At 42.1% G+C, this 21577-nt stretch overlaps 1 protein-coding gene across 1 annotated transcript; it reads right to left on the reverse strand.

The window, feature by feature from the left end:
• Positions 1-237: 237 nt before the first annotated feature.
• Positions 238-20292, reverse strand: GTF3C4 (general transcription factor IIIC subunit 4). The gene is made up of 5 exons (XM_082262783.1): positions 20035-20292; positions 13757-15532; positions 3795-3925; positions 2055-2143; positions 238-341 (listed from the first exon to the last, which is right to left on the reverse strand). The coding sequence occupies exons 1-5, from the start codon at positions 20284-20286 to the stop codon at positions 277-279; spliced, it is 2313 nt and encodes a 770-aa protein (XP_082118909.1). The 5' UTR covers positions 20287-20292; the 3' UTR covers positions 238-276.
• Positions 20293-21577: the final 1285 nt, after the last annotated feature.

The raw sequence follows: 21577 nt of genomic DNA on the forward strand, positions 1-21577 counted from the left end.
CTAAAAACACAGTGGCCCAGACTTTATGCCTTTTTTTCCCCCTAGGAAAGTGTCCTATTCCCAGAGATAGGAGTTGTTAATCCAGATGGCACAACAAGAAATGCAATTTATGATTGGCTGTTTGGGTCACAGAACTTGTAATCCTTCCGTAGTATAGCAAACACCGCCGATTCTACATTATTTGTTACCTACATAAAAAGTGACCACATCCATATCCCAGCTGGTGTGATGATCGACGCTTGGTAACAGACCACAACAATAAAAACCAAGGAGGTATTAAAAAACAGGAGAGTCACAAAGTATACAAGGTCCTTTCAGCAATCTCTTAATCCAATCCAGATCTAGAAAACATAAAAAGATATCAGTAAGAAAGGGGATGACAATACAGTCAAATACATTATTACACCATTTTATTTTTTTTTAAAAAAAAGATTTTACATATTCTCAGGCTTACTCAATAACGACTACAGCAATCAATCAAAATTCACACCTTAGTGATCTGACTGCAGAAAAAAAGAAAAGCAGTGAATTTAGTACAATATGCTCTTACTTGGGGATGTAATGCTCACATAAATACAGCCTTACTGGGATAGTTACCGGTCACCTCATCCACTATTATTTATGCAGATACATACTGTTCACATAACTGTTCCTTTTAGCTGTATTCTCTCCCTGAGGGTCAAAAGATAATTTATTCCTAGACAGACATGCCCACTCAAGGCTGCTGCAACAAGAGAAGAGCATGCAAAACAGCGCAATAACAAGCCCTTTGGTTTTCTTTCCTGTTATGCTGACTTTACCACCATTGTTTACCAGTTCTATGAAGATTTGCTCTGTTGCAGAAATTTGGAGGGATCACCTTATCTGCACTGAGCTGGAGCCATAGATAAGGTAACCTCTGTGTAGTCTTATGCTGGCCATTTACATATAGAAGCTGAATTAAATAAATCTAATGGATACCTTCATCTATGCTACATAGTACACATGGATGAATCGATCGATGGCTATTGTATTTTGACAGCCAGCTGTCAAAGTACAAGAACAGTTCTTGCACCCGATTGAAGGCAGACGCTATCTGGCCAAAATTTTTACATGCAGCTTCTTCAATTTCCAATCAAGGAATAGCGGGCAGGAGGCAGCTGACATTTTAAGGGAAGTACGGGTGACTGCTGCCAGAACTAAATTGGTTCGACCCAAATGCTTCACAACCATTCAAGAGAAGTTATGTCATTTTATCAATGAATACATCTGGTTACCTGATACAGCAAGTTCCTTGCCGGGGGTATCGGGCTACGGGGAGCACCGCCGATGCATACATTTTGCCTTTTTCCCCAGGTTCCCCATAATCACACGGATGCCTTCTAAGTTCTTGACCCTATGGTATTACATCCCTCTCTAAATTTCCTGTACAGACGTTCGTGCCTTCTCACATCCGATTATGGGTATAGTTAGCTGGTTCTACATGGATATGTATGTTACAATGATTCTAACTGTACGGTATTGCTCTTGTCTGTACATCCCCTGGTTCTTATTGTTCTCTTTTTGTAATACCTGTTATGTTTCTATGTACTCTGTTTTATTTCAATAAAATATGTTTTGGAAAAAAAAAAAAAAAAATCAATGAATACAAGGCTTCCTCTGATTGGCCAAGGTGGAAATCATGACGTTATCCACCTATCTCTCCATCTTAGAGGCTGCATAATACTCATTGATAACCATAAACTTGGTTTTCTCCAGGCAGCAGACCAGAAGTTACCTGTATGGCTGTGGAACACAGCGCTGCACGCCACTACAGAATATTACAATGCACACAGCAGCTGTATCGGTTAGTAATGGATATATTTAGCTTGGCCCAAACAAACTTTTTAAAACCAAGGTAAACATGAAATTCTCTTTTAGCTACTTGATCTATACAAAGAACTATTATTAACTAGGCAGAGCCCCAATATTCCTGATAAAGCTCTGGAACTTGTACACCAATACAATTCTGACCTTGTCCAATCTCATTCTGGTGTTTAAGAGGTTGTGCAGTAGTCTATGAGAACATAAATTACCTTCTGGAATTGAATGTCTTGCAATACTGTCATGTAATAGGCACCTTCGGTATTCCAGAGTCTGACAGGCCTGGTATGTCAAGGAACACCTGCAACAACGCAATCAACAGTTTATGTCTAGTTGTCAATCTTTCCAGGAAAAATTATTAGATTTGAAGTGCAAAATTCCACCACTAAAGATGCTCGGTAGTTTGCTCTTTACACACTTTTGAGGGCTCGCCGTGTAGCACGGGGAGCTGTAAAGATTTTGGCTGAAAATAGGGATGCACCGATGCCGATTTAAAAAAAAGGTGAGTACCGATACTTTCGGTCAAGCGGTCACCGATATCGAGTACTGATACTTTGCAGTGCAATTTGTGTCCATACAAAATGAATGGGCTCAAATGGCACAGCAAAAAACTCATGCAATTTGAGCAGGAATGCAATGTCATTCCTGTCCGAATTGCATGCAATTTCCCGCACTGCTCCTGTGTGAACCCAACCACTATGACAAGCCTGGGTTCACAAAGGAGTGGTGGGGTAATCACATTCCTGTTTAAATTGCATGAGATTCTTTGCAGTGAGATTTGAGCACGTTCATTTTGTATGGGTGCAAAAATCGCACTGCAAAGTATCAGTTTTTTGGGTATGAGTAAAAGATCAGTATTGGCACTGATATCGGTATCGATGCATCCCTAGCTGAAAGATTAAAAAAAAAAAATACAAATAATGACAGGCAGCAGCTGACTACTCATGCAAGGATCTGTGGGTTTAGGTGAGAAGTACTTGGCAGGGTGGGCAATTGCAACTTACTTTATTTTTGGCAGGTCAACTCCCTGTCCCCAGACTGTGAATAGAGTTTAAAAAAACAAGAATTGACTTATGAGGTCATTATTCTGCTCCCCCCCCCCCCCCCCAGTTTGCTTGTCAGTTCATGGAGCTGACCTGACTGCCCTCAAGTGCTGTCCCTTTCTTACCCAGAGTACTTTTTTTTACTGGGAGCTAAAATCAAGTTAAATTCTGACAATTTTCACTAGTTGCAATCATTTCACTAATTGCAAAAAAAACAGCAAGTTTATTTAAATAAATAGAACTGCAATAATTTGTGTTTTTTGTGTGTCTGGAGTTCATTTATAGGGGCTGTCATGAAGCATGTGTCTATGAAGTGCCTGAGCACCTAATAGTCACATGCTTGTACAAGCTCGCTGACTCCACCACCAATCAACGAAGAACCACAACAATAATGGAGGCTCTACACCATCAAAGGCAATAGTGGATCCCCTATTTTACAGATTCTCTTTGCCTAACTTTTCCACTAATCATGAATAAAAGGAGGTCAAGCAGAGCAAGAATGAAACAGGTGGCATGGGGCTAAATAAAGGTAAAGTATGATATAAATGGTATTCGTTTAATGATTGAATGGCATCTCGCAGCAACACACATTTTTTTTCCAACACATATTACTAAACACTTCATAGATATTTGCATAGTTTATCAATTCTATTTGTTTCATTTCTGTTGCTTTGCAATATTGACATGTTTGTACCACTGCCATTTGTTTTTTTTTTAATTGATTTGCAAGAAGGAAAACTGGTGTAAATCAGCATTAGGTGAGTTGCTATGAGACAGACGATGTAGGCCATACATTTTTTTTTTAGCTGAGAATCCGCCCCGCTGCAGGTAAAAACAAAAGTAGCCATATGCATCAATTTGATAAAAGCAAACATTTAAAATTGACAGGTCCACTTTAAGTGGTTCTACCTGCGCCAGAGATGTCCATTAGGGCAGACAGCCTTTTTACAATCAGTGAATGGAAGAACTTCCTTACACAAAGTGCAGTACTCTGGGAACATTTGCTTGTTCATCTTCTTTTCAACATGCCCGATGAGCACCTGCATGAAGCCAATACAGAAACTGAGTTACAAAATGACTACAATGGACTTTAAAGAGCAAAAGTGTTATAATCACAAACAGAGGCTGAAATGTAATATTGGAGCCGACAGAATCTGGTGCATTGTAATCAATCAGCTCTTATCTTTTGTTTGTCTGGTTACACTTTGAAAATAAAAAAGTTAGAAGTGGATTGGTTGCCATGCACAGATTCTGTCTGCTTTATGGGCCATACACACTAAGATTTTCTGAAGACTTTTTCCTTTAGACTTATCAAAACCATATAATATGAGGTCAGACCTAAACACTTTCAATTTGTATGCAGTCTGGCAGGCCCTTGCACTACATAGAAAAGGTAAATCTGAAGGAAATCAAACCACAAAAGTTGGATAGTGTGTAACCAGCTTTAGTAAATTCCTGTGAATGCGATGAAGTTTTCCTGGCAGACACAGCATGTAGTTTATCTATGTATCAATGTTGCAGAGCCATGCGTCAGGTTAAGGCATACTCAGATCCTAGGACCTCCACACTGCTGCAATTGTAGATCAGGCAGCTAAGCATGTGGAAAAGTTTGGGATCTGGTCACTCATTGTCTCTTTTCATACCATAAAACAAAAGCAGTAGGCTGCAAGAAAATGCATTTCAAATAGAAATCCCTAAAATGCTTAGTGTGCACCCGTGCAGCGGGGAGCTAAGGGAAGTTCAGCATTTGCAGCTAGCAATAAGGATAATAAAACTCCTTGCAATGCCCATGTAAGGCAAAGCACTCGTTTTTAAAGTGGTTCTAAAGGCAAAAGGCTTTTATGTTAAAGCATTCTATGCATTAATTCAGGGCTTGACAAATTTGCTTTGAATCTAGGAGCCAATTTTTTCTTTTTTAAACTTACAAAGATCGCTGTCCTGTGTACAGAGCCATGTGTTTTTTAAACACAGGACTCTGTGCTGTAATTGGCTACAGCCAATCAGCAGGTCTCAGCCAAAAATTGGCTGGGACCTGCTGACAAAATCCCGCTGTAGCCAGTGTCAGCGCAGAACAGCAGTGAGCGCCCACATGTATGCCCCTAACTTGGAACAAGCTGGATAATGTATTATGTAGCAGCCTGCTCGTGCCACCGCCAGCACTAAATGTACTGTGGGCAAGCAGGCGACAGTTAGTAGATTATAAAAAGGGAAGTTATGCAGCATTTTTAAAATATAGTTTTTTTTAGGTGTGGGAACACACCTTATATAAGCAAACCCCCCTCACTTAAGAGACAGTTGGTCTCAAAATGGGGGGGGGGGGGGGGAGAGACACCACAGTGTCCTAAATCAATACTAGAACTCCACTCCAGGGAGTTGCTTCCAGGGACACACTGCTGCTGCCTGCTGTGACCCAGGATTCAGCAGGTAAATGACAGCCTGACCCTTCCATTCCACAACCTCCTCCTCTAGTCTGGGTAAGACCAGCTACAGGCCAGGCTCCCAGGAAGGACATATACACACAGGGGAGCCAGCAGGAACTACAATAGCATAGAGGAGGATGGAGAGGAGCTCCGACAACTCCTTTCAACAGGCATCTCTCCTCCCCCTGACAACATTGAGGATCCAGGGGGAGGAGGTGGTCAGGGGAGTGAGGGGAGCACTGAATGGAGCCAACACCAAGCTACACTGGGCACACCTTTCCCTGGAATGGCACCTCGCACAGCGCCACGTAACAGGCCCGGTAAGACACAAACACCACCACCGATGGCAATCACTGAGGTCAGCCACAGACAGGGCTCCTAGCCACTACCGCCGTCCGGACAAGCAACAGCCTGCCAAGCCAAAAGCAAGAGATGCAGGTAACCCAGCCCCTTGACGCCTTACATGATTGACAGCCGCCAAGGCCAATCACAGGCAAGAAGCCACAGTCCATGAAACTAGCGCCTTCAGAATACATGGACGGGCCTTGCCTGTGAGAGACAAGGGGGAAAAAAAAGAAAAAAGACCACAAGGAGAGGGCCAATAGGGTAGCAGGAGGAAGGACTTGAATGGAGATTCCTGGTGATTGGTGTGCATCGCAGTCAATCATTTGGCGACTAATGCATTCTGGCAAGCTATGCTCACGCCTGATATGCTGTCGCCAACAGTAAATGGGCTGACTAAAGCCCAGGCGCCAGGACGCAATTTCTAGTTACAATTGAGTCCTGGTGCCTGGGATTTGTCAAGCCCTGCATTAAGGCAAAAAAAACCTATTGGGTGCAGCTCCCCCTATATTTTTATCTGAGCCCCGTCTCGATCCAGCGATGTGCATTAGAGCAGTGGCTTTCCTGGGTCTCTCCCTCTTCTCATTGGCTCACACAGTAGCTAGAGCCATCGGCTCCTGCTGCTGTCAATCACAGCCAGTGAACACGAGGAGAGAAAGGGGGCAGGACCAAGCCATGCTCTGTGTGTGAATGGACAATGTTTATTCACAGGAGCACGACTTGAGTGCCCCCATAGCAAAAGGCTTGCTATGTGGGCACTCGGAAGAAGGGAGGAGCCAGAACCATCGGCGGGGGTCCCAAAAAGAAGAGGATTGGGGCTGCTCTGTGCAAAACTATTGCACAGAGCAAGTATAACATGTTTTTTATTCTAGGTAAAAAAATAATAATAATAATTTAATTATTCCTTTAGAATCACTAACAACTTCCGGATCACCCACCGTGTATTTACATCAGTACTTTGACATTAAATACCGGCGATCCGGAACATGATAAAAAGTGGTCCCGGCACCAGATTAGCCACGGGATCACTTTTATGGGTAGCGGGAGAGTTGCCCCCCCCTCTCCCGCCACTTCCCTGTCCTTTTCCCCACTTGCCGGTGCCGTCTGTAGCGGCCAAAACGATCGGATCGGATGCACTGATGGGCAGAAAGTCGAGTGAGGGCAAGATGGCCCCCACTCGACTCTATGCCCCTGGAGGACAGGAGCGACATTAAAATGCCACTTCCGCCCAAGGGTCAACTTTTCTTTTTTTTAAGGGCAAAAGTAAATTTACTTTTTTTGCTTTTAAGTGTAAATGAGAAATCTGAGGCCTTTAACCCCAGATCTGTCATTAACCCCTGCACACCGACAGAACGCAAATATGCAACGGACAGGGACCGTTGTTTAGAGGTGATAGTCGGCTTTCTTATAATGGCAACCGATGCAGTTCAGCAGTCGCTCAGTTGTCATTACAAGGAGCGGGAAGGCACGTACCCCCCCCCCCCCCCCGGGTCTCCCGTCCCACCGGAATACCCAAGTGACCAGTCAGCACGTCTGCTGGCTCACCGAAGACCCGAACGAAGCCGAAGCGATCCCAGATCCCACCATAAAGAGGACCTGTCACTGCCTATTACTGTCACAAGGGATGTTTAAATTCATTGTGACAGCAGTAAAAGTGATCAAATTTTTTTTTTTTTAAATGGACAGTGTAAAAAAATAAAATAAAATTTAAAGCGCCCTGTCCCTCCGTGCTCGCGTGCAGAAGCGAGCGCATATGCAAGTCGTGAACGCATATGTAAACCGGTGTTCAAACCACATGTGAGGTATTGCAGAGATCGTTAAAGCATGAGCAATAATTCAAGACCTCCTCAGTAACTCTAAACAGGAAACCTGTAAAAAAAATTGAAAGCGTCACCTTTGGAGATTTTTAAGTATCGTAGTTTGTCGCCATTCCATGAGCGTGCGCAATTTTCGAAGCATGACAGGTTAGGTATCCATTTACTCGGCGTAAAATCATCTTTCACAATATACAAAAAAAAAATTGGACTAACTACTATTTTCTTCAAAAAAAGTGTATTTTTTCCTTAAAAAAAATAAAAATAAATTGCGTATGCAAGACTGCTGCGCAAATACGGTGTGACAAAGCATTGTACTGATCTCTATTTTATTCTCTAGGGTCTCTGCTAAATAAATAAATATATAAAATAAATAAATATATATATATATATATATATATATATATATATATATATATATATATATATATATAAAATCAAAAAATCCTACATTTTAACTTATAAACAATTGTCAGAAAGAGGCTTGGTCCTCAAGTGGTTAAAGAAATGAACATGCAGCAATTCTGTGCATAGATGGTGTTTTGTAGGCCCACTGAAATAAATGGTAAATTCATACAGGTAACATGCATTTCAAAACACATCTTCAATATGTAAAATTCCTGTTCACAATGTTTTTCCCTATATTCCATAATAAATGTACAAAGGCATGAAAAAAAAAAAAAAGTGTTTAAAATACAGAAACGCGCATGTGTATGTAATACAAAGAGGTGTGACATTGAGCACCTCGGGACATCTCTGCAGAAAAAAAAAAAAAAAGAAAAAAAAAACTTTTCCACACCCTAACTTCCTTACAGTAGTCATACATAAAATGGGCAGAGCTCACAGAAAAGCAGGGAAGGCTTTAAACATTCAGGAGACAGGAGTTGAATATCAGTCTTAAAAAAATCCTGAAACATTAAAAAGTGTTACTAAACCCAGGAGCCTGCAGTCACTATATCTGGTCTCCCCAGGAGCCTGCAGTCACTATATCTGGCCTCCCCAGGAGCCTGCAGTCACTATATCTGGCCTCCCCAGGAGCCTGCAGTCACTATATCTGGCCTCCCCAGGAGCCTGCAGTCACTATATCTGGTCTCCCCAGGAGCCTGCATTCACTATATCTGGTCTCCCCAGGACCCTGCATTCACTATATCTGGTCTCCCCAGGAGCCTGCAGTCACTATATCTGGTCTCCCCAGGAGCCTGCAGTCACTATATCTTGTCTCCCCAGGACCCTGCATTCACTATATCTGGTCTCCCCAGGAGCCTGCATTCACTATATCTGGTCTCCCCAGGAGCCTGCAGTCACTATATCTGGTCTCCCCAGGATCCTGCAGTCACTATATCTGGTCTCCCCAGGATCCTGCAGTCACTATATCTGGTCTCCCCCAGTACACAGAACATAGAAATGCAATTATTTTAGGAAAATATAAACCGCTAAATACCTTTTCTTATCAGCAGTAAATAGCAGTCTTGTCTTGTGACTTCTATCAGTTCCTGGTTAAACTTGTAGGAGGAGTTTTTATTCTCCTCTGACCCTGTCTGGACAGTGCTGATTGGTCCTGTGCTGATCACATGCACTCTCCCAAGAAAAACTCTCGCAATACACACCAAACTGAGCATGTGCAGCTTGCCTCCAAATGCTCTGTTCTATCAGGAGATGGATTGGAGTCAGTGAAAGGAGAGGATCAGAGTGACTGAATTACACAGCCTTTATACACAATGCAGAGGATTAACCCCCTAAGTTCCACAGTGAGTATATGCATATACAGACAGATTTTACGGTTGTGGGTTAAGTAACACTTTAACCAATTGCCGACCGTTTACCACATATTTACTGCGGCAGTGTGGCTCTCCCAGGCAAACCGACATAGGGCTACGTCGGTCACCTGGTGGCAGCTAGGGGGCGAGCTCCCGATCGTCAGTGGGGAAGTCGATGCAGTGGGCAGGCAGCTCCGATTGCCGTCTGACACTCGTGATCGTTCCCCACTGAGAGAGAACAATCAGCTGTTGAAAACACAGCCGACCGTCCTTCTCCCTGGGATGATCACAGAGCCCCTGTGTTCCTGCTATATAGGATTACATGTCTCTATGGTCATTCCACAAGCCATGCCCCCCACAGTTATAAACACACCCCTAGGTACACATTTAACCCCTTGATCACTTATACTGTTAACCCCTTCCCTGCCAATGTCATTATTACAGTGCATATTTATAGCACTGATTACTGTAGTAATGTCACTGGTACCCCCAAAAGTGTCAAAAATGTCAGTCAGGGGTCCGATCTGTCCGCTGCCATGTAGCAGTCCCGCAAAAAAAAAAAAAAAACACACAATAGAAAAGACAAATCTTTCCCGTAGTTAGTAGATGCAATAACCTTTGCACAAACCAATCAAAATACACTTATTGCGATTTTTTTACCAAAAATATGTAGCAGAAAACAAATTGGCCTAACATTAAAAAATTTTGATTTTTTAATTTTTTTTGGGAATGTCATAAAGCAGAATGTGAAAAATATTGTTTTATTTTCAGAATTGTCGCTTTTTTTTGTTTATAACGCAAAAAAAAAAAAAAAAAAAAAAAAAAAAAAAAAAAATCGCACAGGTGATCAAATACCACCAAAAGAAAGCTCTATTTGTGGGGAAAAAAGGATGTAAATTTTGTTTGGGTATACCATTGCATGACCGCGCAATTGTCAGTTAAAGTCGCGCAGTGCCAAGTTGAAAAAAGTTGCCTGGTCATTAACCACTTGCCGACCGCCGCACGAATATCTACGTCGGCGGTCAGCCCCTCACAGGCAAACTAACGTAGGGCTATGTTGCTTGCTTGTGAGGGTCTAGGGAGCGAGCGCGCGCCGCCGGAGGCGCGCTCCCGCGTGGTCACGGACCCCCCCGCGCGCGTGTGACCAGCGGACCCGATGTCCGCCGGCCACTCGGCGATCGGCGGGGGAGAGGGAGAATGTCAGGCAGCTTGTGTAAACAAGCCACCTGTCATTCTCCTCGCTGTAAAGACACTGATCAAACGGATCTAGTATGTAGATCCGTTGATCAGTGTCCTTACAGCTCAAGCCACAGCCAATCACAGTAGAAAAGCACGCCCCTAGGGATACACACAGCCCCTCCCTCCCAAATAAAGTTAACCCCTTCACTACCAGTGTATTTTTACAGTAACAGTGCATATATATAGCACTGAATACTGCAGTAATGTCACTGGTAACCCCAAAAGTGTCAAAAATGTCAGTCAAGGGTCCGATCTGTCCGCCGCAATGTCGCAGTACCGCAAAAAAAAAAAAAAAAAGAAAAAAAAAAAGAAAAAAAAAATCGCAGATCGCCGCCATTATGCGTTAAAAAAAAAACAAAAATGAAAAAAATCTTTCCCTTTGTTAGTAAACGCGATAACTTTTGCGCAAACCAATCAAAATACGCTTTTTGCGATTTTTTTTACCAAACATAGGTAGCATAAAACAAATTGGCCGAAAATTTTAAAAAATTTTGATTTTTACATTTTTTTTGGGGGAATTTCATATAAAAAAATGTGAAAAATATTGCTATTTTTGCAAAATTGACGCTCTTTTTTTGTTTATAGCGCGTGATCAAAAAAAAAAAAAAAAAATCGCACAGGTGATCAAATACCACCAAAAGAAAGCTTTGTTTGTGGGAAAAAAAGGACGCCAAATTCGTTTAGGTACAGCGTCGCACGACCGCGCAATTGTCCGTTAAAGTCACGCAGTGCCGAATCGCAAAATACCCCCTGGTCGGAATGGGGGTAAAATCTTTCGGGGCTTAAGTGGTTAAGGGGGCAAAACCTTGCGGTCTTAAAGTGCTTAATGGAGACATCAGCATTTTAAAATAAAGTTAAGAGGTTGCCTACAATGATTAGTTCTCCTGAAGAGCTACAGCCATCACTAGAATTTTCAGCATCCAACACTTCTGAGTGTCTCAGATGCCTGGGTCTCCACCTCTGGACAAGACATCCCCAGAATTTCCCTGCAGAGTTACATAGAAGCCAGGGGTGTCACATGTATCCAGCATACCAGGAAGTAGAAGTAAAGAATCAACTGGCTGTAACTCTGCAAGAAATGAAAGACTGCAAACAAAAGAAATAAAAAATACACTAAGACAATGCTTCTCTAGACAAGAGGGGCATTTTAAAAAAAGGTAACCTCCCATTTTGGCCGTTACCTATCAGAGGCAAGGTCTCAGCGTTAGAGGCAGCTATATCCAAAATTCCAGAACTTGAACAGCTCCAGGCATTCAAGCAATATCCGCCTCTATTGTTAAACAGCAGCCTAGGCTGTGAGAGGCAACAGCCAATGTGTTAAAGGTTACCCTTTACAGGGTACTGAACAGGACCTGCTGTGTCTTAAAAAAGAGTGATGTTGTACTGCCGCAACCAGGCTCCCCCCACCCTTCATAGTTTAAAACATGAAGGATTAATACTTGGGATCTGAAAACTACTGCAGAATAGCACATAATGCACACACAGCTTTGTAAAGCCACATTGCTTTCCAGATGCATCAATTGCCCCCTAATTCAGACACTGTAGTTAACTCACACCCCCATGGCAGCCCTGAACCAGCAGCCTAGTGCTATAGCCAAAACCACATTTTCCCATAACAAAAAGGTAGTTGAAGGATAAGGTCACCTTCGTAAAACAGAATAATAAATGAACATCTTTTGGCAGGTAACAAAAAAAAAAAAAAAAGTGCATTATTTTAGCCTGCAAACCATTGCACCCGCAATCAACAGATTGTGGGTGCAATGCAAGGCTCCTGCAGACTGTCTGTGTAAGCTGTGTGCATGTACCTGGTACGAGCAGGTAGTTACAAAATGACAGGACAGAAAGCATTGATGAACTTCCACACTTCCACAGCGCTCAACAGCACTCTAGTTGTTCATTGAGAGCTACAAGCCGACAGCCACAAAGGCTGTTGGTATTAGTAGTTCTCACATTCACAGAACTCTGGGAATGAATGAATGAATGAATGAGGTCGGTGTGCAAAGCCCGGAATGGCTGCTTTTTTTTTTTTAATTGTGACAGCGAGTGCAGGGAGAAGATTCCCAGCTCGCTGTCACAACGGGGGATCAGGGGCTGGTGCAACAGTTACATGGGTGTAACATGTAACGAAAGGTGAACTTATCCTTTAAAGCTACAAGTGCCAAATAACTAGAGCTTCAAAAAAAAAAAAAAAAAAAACGGCGGTATTTTTGACCCTCTCATATTTTGCATCAGACCCCATTGAAGAGGAATGTACACCTTCTTAGAGAGAACATTTAATAGTAGGGCTGCAACTAACAATTATTTTCATAATCAATTACCGTATTTATTGGCGTATAACACGCACTTTTTCCTCCTAAAAATGGAGGAAAAAGCAGCAGTGCGTGTTATACGCCGATATGGAAAAAAAAAATTCCAGGAAGCAGCGCTGAGAGCAGAAGGGGCGGGCCGGCCGAGGAGAAGGAAGGACGAGCTGTCATAAGAGCAGAAGGGGGCGGGCTGGGCCGAGGAGAAGAGAGAATGAGCAAGCGCAGTCATCGGAAGCGCAGTCATCGGAAGTCAGACGTCACACGTCTCGGCAGAGGAGGCGGGACTTTCTTTTACTTTCGCTTTCAATGATAATTGTAAGTAGGACAAATAGAAAAGGCTAAACCTCCCTAACGGGGGCACAGAGTGCAATAAAAACTGACAGGGGGTTCTAATCCCTCTCCACTTCATCGGAAACTAAAGACAACCTTTTGCCTTTATTTACATTTTAAAGCAGGGATCCTCAAACTACGGCCCTCCAGCTGTTGCAGAACTACACGTCCCATGAGGCCTTGTAAAACTGACATTCACAGACATGACTAGGCATGATGGGAATTGTAGTTACTGAACAACTGGAGGGCCATAGTTTGAAGACCCCCTGTTTTAAAGGAACCAAAGAACCAGGAGGAAACATGCAGACAGAGGCAGAACATGTGGATGGTGTCCCTCAAGGTACCTTGAACTCAGAAATGGGATCTACTGGTTTGGAGAATTGGGGTCTAACTCTCTGCATGTTCTGTTTGTGTGATCTCCCTCCCCAATCCATGAAACACATAAGAAGGTTAATTCATTTCTTCCATGATTATCCCTAGACTAGGTTTATATGACTGTGGCAGGGACACAAGTTCTCAGCAGGTTCTCATTAGCAGAAAAAGCCAGAAGTAAAATGTATGTAAACAGCTTTGTAGTATGTCACTGCAACATGAACACTGGGAACTTTGTGTAAAAGGCAAATGACTGAACAGCAACAATGAAAAAAAAGGTAGGTGGTGCACCTGGGCTGTCCGGTCATCGTCGTCCCTGTTAGCCATCAGATAGGCACAGACACCACGGGTAGGAATACTGGTATATTCCGTGATGCCAGTGTGAAGGTAGACTTCTCCAAGAACACGTTTCATGTGTTCCTTGATCAATCGTGCCTCCACTGCATCAATTTTCTGTTGGATTTCCAAAAGACTTTCCTCAGGTGGAGAAGACTCCGGCTCTGCACTGTCTAATGTTTTACCAGAGCCATGCTCATCATCATGTCTATTCTCATCTGGATCCTTTTCTTCATCAGAAATGCTGGCCTCCACAGGGGTGTCTTCCTTCCTGGAAACCTTTGATTCTTGGTAAGATTGTTTCTGCATTGCTTCATAAGTCACTTTTTTAAAAGACTGGTACCAAATTCTCAGAAGGAAAAGTCGGAACCTCCAAAAATACAATGAACCTCCATCTGCCTTTTTGTCCAGGACATCAATCAAAAACTGAGGGATGACCTTATCTTTCAGGATCTTCCAGCGTATGATATCTGTGAGATCCATCTGCCGGAAGAGGTTTTGGCTGGAGCTCTCAAGAAGCTGAGCTGCTGCTTCCTCAAATGTCTTGAGGGACACAAAGTTCACCTGAAAGTTCTTGTTCACCGGATGAATCCCATTGTTCATGCCTTCAGAGGTGATGCAAGCAAGATATGCCCCAAAGGGACTTATGGCAATGCCATGAGATTTCACTGACCCAAATATCACTGACAGATTAATCAGTTGATGTTCAAACTTTAAAGCAAGGTTTGTGAAAATAGGAATCAACTGCTGAACTTTTCCATCAACAGAACAGGAATAAATAGTTCCATTCTGCCTGTCGACAGACAAAGAAATGATAGGTAAGGAGTGAAGTCCAGTTACATGAGAATTGTGAACATTAAGTCCTGCTTTTGATATCAACAACAAACACCAAAACACATAGCAACCACGGGCCGCAACCACAAGACTGCAGCTGCACTTTTGGTAAGGGTGATAGAGAGCTATACATTTAATACTGTTGACTGGCAATCGGTCAACCTCATGCCAAAGGATCACCGGCTGCCGTAATGTGAAGTATCCTTTGACAGCCTTTAAATTGACTGGGATAATTTTGACGGGCCCCAGACTGCTGCCTACAATCAGTCCACTCATTTTACGATTGCTGTGTTCATACTCCCACCATGACAAGACGCTTGGGGACTCAACCCCAGATACGATGGTGTTGCAGGAAATAATCGAGCTGTTGTTTTTTATGGGGAGCTGAAATTGCCAAATGGCAACATCTCCATTTTCAAATAGTACAGCCAACAGAACAGTGCCAACATCTCGGCAAGTGTTGTTTTCCATGATCTCCTGGGTAGTGCATATGCTGGACCACTCCATCCGTACGGGAGTCTGCATGCTGTGCCGCCTCTGGTACTCAGGAAAATCGTCCAGTTGTGAACAGGTGGCATTCTCAGTCACTGTGTAGTTGCTCTGAGATAAACGTTCACCATACATTTCTGTTAGGTCTGCCAGCTGCTTCCACTGCAGCCTGTCAACATTTGCATTAACAGTCACTCGATTATCCAAAGTAAGCGCAGCTAAAAGGCATCGTCCATTGGCATCGCAGCCCACAGGGGACCAGCAGGCATATTTGTATCCTTGCAAGGGTGGCAAACCTTTCCCTTCAGGGTTAAATACTCTGTCCAGCATAAACTTTTGGCTGACTGTTGGGTCACTTGACCGGGCAAACTTTGCTCTGCACTGCTCCACTTCCTTTGGGGAACCGATCTGCAAGATAAAAGACATTTCAGTATCAGGATGAATAGTGGATAGAACTATTGTCCATGGCGGGAAAATCAACAGATGTAATGTTCCTCCTTTACCTTCCTCCCCTCTAAATTCCCTATGGAGTGCAGAGATACGCAGACCTCTACATGCCTATCCCGCTCCTCCATACCCATAAAGAACTGCAGTTTTCTCTGCTCCTGTCAGCTGAATGGAATGACAGGGAAGCAAAGGTAATGTATGTGCTTCTGGGGGGATGGGTGTTAAGGCAAACCTGTCATTTCATATAAGCTTTACTCACTTCAGCTCCACATTTTACCCCCTTCGTGACCAGGCCATTTTTTGCTATTCAGCACTGCACTACTTTAAAGCGGAGTTCCACCCTAGAAATTTTTTTTTTTTAGATAAAAATACCCCCGGGACAGTCAGGGCTAGTGCATTTAAGCAATGATAGCCTCTGAACTGTCCCCTGATTCACTTACCTTTTAGAAGAAATACTTACCTTGAAAATGTCTTGTCCAGCGCTGCTATCTCAGGTGTGGGCAGCTGAAGCCAGAGAGTCCTCTTTGGTGACACCAGAGTACCAGAATGCCCTGCGTCACTTCCGGGGCAGGCGCGTCATTCCTGCACAGCTTCTGGGCATGTCCAGCTGTTTAGCAGGGAATGACGCGCCTGCATCAGAAGGGACGAGCAGGGTCGGTGCAGGCGCATTGACTCCTGGGATTGAGGACTCATCTCCCAGGAGTCCATGCAAGGAGGAAGTGACGGCCCGGGCCGCGGCTGCAGAGGGCGGAAGAGGAAGGAATGTAAGTATATTTTCATTAATAAAAAGGTAAGTGAAACAAAAAAAAAAAATTTAAAATTATCAAATTCTTTTTCAGGTAAATTATGGTGAAAAGAAAATTTCAGGGTGGAACTCCGCTTTAACTTGCAACTGTGTGGCCATGAAATACTGTACCCAAATTAAATTTATATCATTTTTTAAAAAAAAAAAACACAAATACAGCTTTATTTTGGTGGCATTTTATCATCACGGCTTTTTCTATATAAATGAAAAAAAAGACCGAAAATTTTGAAAACAAAACAATATTTTTTCTTTTCTGCTATAAAACATCATAAAATCAAAGTTTGTCATAAATTTAGGCCAAAACTTATTCTGCTACATGTCTTTGGCAAAATAAATCCCAATAAGCGTATATTGATTGGTTTGCATGAAAGTTATAGCGTCTACAAACTATGGGATATATATATATATATATATATATATATTTTTTTTTTATTAATGGCGGTGATCAGCAACTTATAGTGGGACTGTGATAGCACCGTGCGGTGGTCAATCTGACACTGACCTCATCACTAATACAGTGATCAGTGATAATACTATACACTGTAGGGATCGACCAATTATTGGTGGGGCCTATATTCACTTTTTTTTTTTTTTTTAAGTATCACTATTGGCCACAAACTTGTCGATATGGCCGATATTGCTTCAAGTGGTTTTACCGGAGTGATGCCTGCAGCTACAGATATCACACTGGTACCATTTTTATTACTTGTAATAACCGGTGTGGTTCGGCTGTTATAACAAGTAGAAGGAGGGGACATCCCCCCCATCCCCCCCCCCCTCCCGCCGCCTTCCCCCACTCTGCCCGGGTCTCCTGTCCCACTGGGAGGCCTGAGCGACCAGGCTGCATATACGCTGGCTGAAGACCCGAAAACAGCCAGGATCGGCTTTGATTGGGTCTCTGATGTAGGAACCCAAAAGTGGTTATGACATCACTTCCGGTTACAGGAGCCTTAAAGGGGCCAGATTTTTAACCACTTAAGCCCCGGAAGATTTTACCCCCATTCCGACCAGGGGGTATTTTGCGATTCGGCACTGCGTGACTTTAACGGACAATTGCGCGGTCGTGTGACGCTGTACCTAAACGAATTTGGCGTCCTTTTTTTCCCACAAACAGAGCTTTCTTTTGGTGGTATTTGATCACCTGTGCGATTTTTTGATCACACGCTATAAACAAAAAAAGAGCGTCAATTTTGCAAAAATAGCAATATTTTTCACATTTTTTTATATGAAATTCCCCAAAAAAAAATTTAAAAATCAAAATTTTTTTACTTTTTCGGCCAATTTGTGTTATGCTACCTATGTTTGGTAAAAAAAAAAAAAAAAAATCGCAAAAAGCGTATTTTGATTGGTTTGCGCAAAAGTTATCGCGTTTACTAACAAAGGGAAAGATTTCTGTCATTTTTGTTTTTTTTTTTAACGTGTAATGGCGGCGATCTGCGATTTTTTTTTGCGGTACTGCGACATTGCGGCGGACAGATCGGACCCTTGACTGACATTTTTGACACTTTTGGGGTTACCAGTGACATTTCTACAGTAATCAGTGCTATATATATGCACTGTTACTGTAAAAATACACTGGTAGTGAAGGGGTTAACTTTATTTGGGAGGGAGGGGCTGTGTGTATCCCTAGGGGCGTGCTTTCTACTGTGATTGGCTGGGGCTTGAGCTGTATGGACACTGATCAACGGATCTACATACTAGATCCGAGTGATCAGTATCCTAACAGCGAGGAGAATGACAGGTGGCTTGTTTACACAAGCTGCCTGACATTCTCCCTCTCCCCCGCCGATCGCCGAGTGACCGGCGGACATCGGGTCCGCCGGTCACACGCGGGGGGGGTCCGTGACCACGCGGGGGCGCGCGCTCGCTCCCTAGACCCTCACAAGCTAGTGACGTAGCCCTACGTCACTTTGCCTGTGAGGGGCTGACTGCTGACGTAGATCGGTGTTAGGCAGTCGGCAAGTGGTTAAAAAAACAGCCAAACTTAAGGGCGGAGGAGAGGTTTGGTGTCTCGCAAACCCCAGATCCCTCCATTAAAGAGTACCTGTCACTGCCTATTACTGTCACAAGGGATGTTTATATTCCTTGTGACAGCAATAAAAGTGATTAAATAATTTTTTTTAAACGTACAATTAAGGAAAAAAAAAAAAAGTAAAGTGCCCAGTCCCTCTGTGCAGAAGCAAGTGGTGCCCACATATGTTTTATTTTATTTTTTATTTATTTATTTCAGGTTCTTATATAGCGCTGTCAATTTACGCAGCGCTTTACAAATACATTGTACATTCACATCAGTCCCTGCCCTCAAGGAGCTTACAATCTAAGGTCCCTATAACTCACATACATACATAGTAGGGCCAATTTTTTTTTTTTTTTTTTTTTTATACAGGATCCAATTAACCTACCAGCATGTCTTTGGAGTGTGGGAGGAAACCGGAGTACCCAGAGGAAACAGGCACAGGGAGAGCATGCAAACTCCAGGCAGGTAGTGTAGTGGTTGGTATTCAAACCAGTGACCATTTTGCTGCTAGGTGAAAGTGCTAACCACTCCACCACTGTGCCGCCCAATAATGTATTATTATTATTTCCTTACATTATGATAAATGCTATATGTAAACGGTGTTCTAACCACACATGCGAGGTATCGCCACAATCATTACAGCAAAAGCATTAATTCTAACAGAAGACAAGAAAAACGTGTAACAAAAAAGTTAAAAAGGACAGTGTAAAAATAAAAAAACGTTAAATGTGCAGAATTTCGCCACCTAATATTGGTTCATAAAAGAAAAGAAAAAGGAGGCGCAAACACCTAGTCCATTACCCGTAAAAAATGTTTTAATAAAATGCCAAAAACACACTCAGACAAGAAAGATAAAATCGCATTACAAGAATTCACCACACATGGAATGGAACGTCCCTGTAGATAGGACCGCTAACGCGTTTCAGGAGTCAAGCTCCCTTCATCAGAGCTCTGATTATGTTTTTGACATTTTAGTAAAACATTTTTTATGGTGACCACGGGTAATGCACTAGGTGTTTGTGCCTCCTTTTTCTTGTATGTGGCCATGTTGGAGTTCCCTGCCTGAGGAGGGCAGCACACCGGTCATCCCCTTGGCTGAATTGTTTCTTACCCAATATTGGTTACTTGCCTGAAGGGTGGCCGGAAAATCGCTATCGGTCCAGAAAAAACTTTATCGATTGATCCCTAATACACTGTCACTGTACTGATGACACCGGCTGAGAAGGGGTTAACATCTAGGGGCAATCAGTCAATCGTACTCCTAACTTTGTGTAATGTGTTTTACTGAGCAATGGGCCAGGCTTTACTCCCCACTTTACAGGGAGAAACAGACAGACACATCACTGCTGTCTGTGTTGTTTACTTACACAGAGCTCCCTCACTGTCATTCGCTCAGCAGGTTCCGGCCACAAATCATTGTCCACAACGCGCTGATTGGCATGTGCTGGAGCGAATGGCAGCACAGTCAGGGGTGAGGAGCGGGCATGTGCCCCTACCCGGATGAAGCGGATCACGTACATGTATGTGATCCGGCACAGTGAAATGGCATGGGGGCCGGATGTGGCCCGCGGGCCTTATGTGATCTATAGGTACATGTAATAGATAAAAGAGCCCCCTATAGACAGCGAGCCTCGGCCTTACCCGGAGGAAGCAGGTCTTAGGCGGGGCGGGCACACATGTACGGTGCAGGGTGAGCTCCGGGCTGCTGCCATGGATGTCACACAGCTGCTCCAGGACGGACACATTGCTGCTGGTGCACACGGACAGCCGGTGGTCCTCCGACCAGGAGAGCGGCTCCAACCCGGTCACCGCCTGCAGCAACTTCACCACCGGCTCCCGCTTACACACCGACAGACGGAAATTCGGCCGCCGCTCCTCACAGGACTCCGACATCCCGCTACAGCAGCACGGGGACCGTCACAGTGACGTCATCACTGTGCGACCGCAGGAGAGAGGACCCCGGGCTGTCCCCCGCAGTGCCTGCGTCAAATCGATATTATTCTGCTGCTTACCTTGTACTACTGGTGATATTAAGAAGAACCAGAATAATAAAAAATGTTATCAAAAATAATATTATATCAGTGTAATGTATTATCATTATTATTTCCTTACATCATGATAAATGCTATTCAATTAAAAAAAAAATTTTTAATAATTTATTTCGTTTTATTATTAGCAATTACATACAGTATAACAACAATAATAATAATACATGTTATTAACAACAACAACAATAATAATAATACTTGTATTAACAATAATAATAATACATGTTATTAACAACAGCAATAATAATAATACTTGTATTAAAACAATAATAATAATAATATTACATCAGTGAAATGTATTATCATTATTATTTCCTTACATTATGATAAATGCTATTCATTTAAAAACATGTATTTATAATTTATTTCGTTTTATTATTAGTAATTACATACAGTATAACAACAATAATAATAATTATTAACAAAAACAATAATAATAATACTTGTATTAACAACAATAATAACACACAAGAGTACTTAATTAGTATTATTATTATCCCTAAATTGTTAAAATATTAATATTTTCCTTAAAAACAAATATAATTTATTATTTTAATATTATTTTAAATTATAAACTGTGTAATAATATATTAGATGAGATGGTCAAGTATTATAATTATTTTTTTTAAAGTTGGGGATCATATAAAGTTTCCTATTTTTTAAAAAACATTTTTATTCCTATTTCCTTTTATTAGCATTTACATACAGTATAACAACAACAATAATAATAATACATGTTATTAACAACAATAATAATAATAATACTTGTTATTAACAACAATAATAATAATAATAATACTTGTATTAACAACAATAATAACACACAAGAGTACTTAATTAGTATTATTATTATTATTATTATCCCTAAATTATTAAAATATTAATATTTTCCTTAAAAACAAATATCAATTATTATTTTAATATTATTTCAAATTATAAACTGTGTAATAATTATAAGATGAGATGGTCAAATATTATAATTATTTTGTTTAAAGTTGGGGATCATAAAACGTTTCCTATTTTGTTTTTTATTACTATCTTTTTATGATCACTGCCACTACACTGCTACTTGCAATAATGGTAACTAAGAAACACTTGAGAATCACACACACACTGTATGGACTTTTCTATGCACT

Source organism: Pelophylax lessonae, assembly GCF_965119305.1.
Source record: "Pelophylax lessonae genome assembly, chromosome: 7".
In the NCBI taxonomy this organism is placed as follows: domain Eukaryota; kingdom Metazoa; phylum Chordata; class Amphibia; order Anura; family Ranidae; genus Pelophylax; species Pelophylax lessonae.

Bases quoted from the DNA above. Each gene is read 5' to 3' on its own strand.
- GTF3C4 (XM_082262783.1), bottom strand. From the start codon at position 20,286: ATGTCGGAGTCCTGTGAGGAGCGGCGGCCGAATTTCCGTCTGTCGGTG. The intron at 15,533-20,034 runs GTAAGGCCGAGG...TTTATCTTGCAG, and splicing joins CTAAGACCTGCTTCCTCCGG to ATCGGTTCCCCAAAGGAAGT. The intron at 3,926-13,756 runs GTGCACCACCTA...GGCTTCATGCAG, and splicing joins ACGATGACCGGACAGCCCAG to GTGCTCATCGGGCATGTTGA.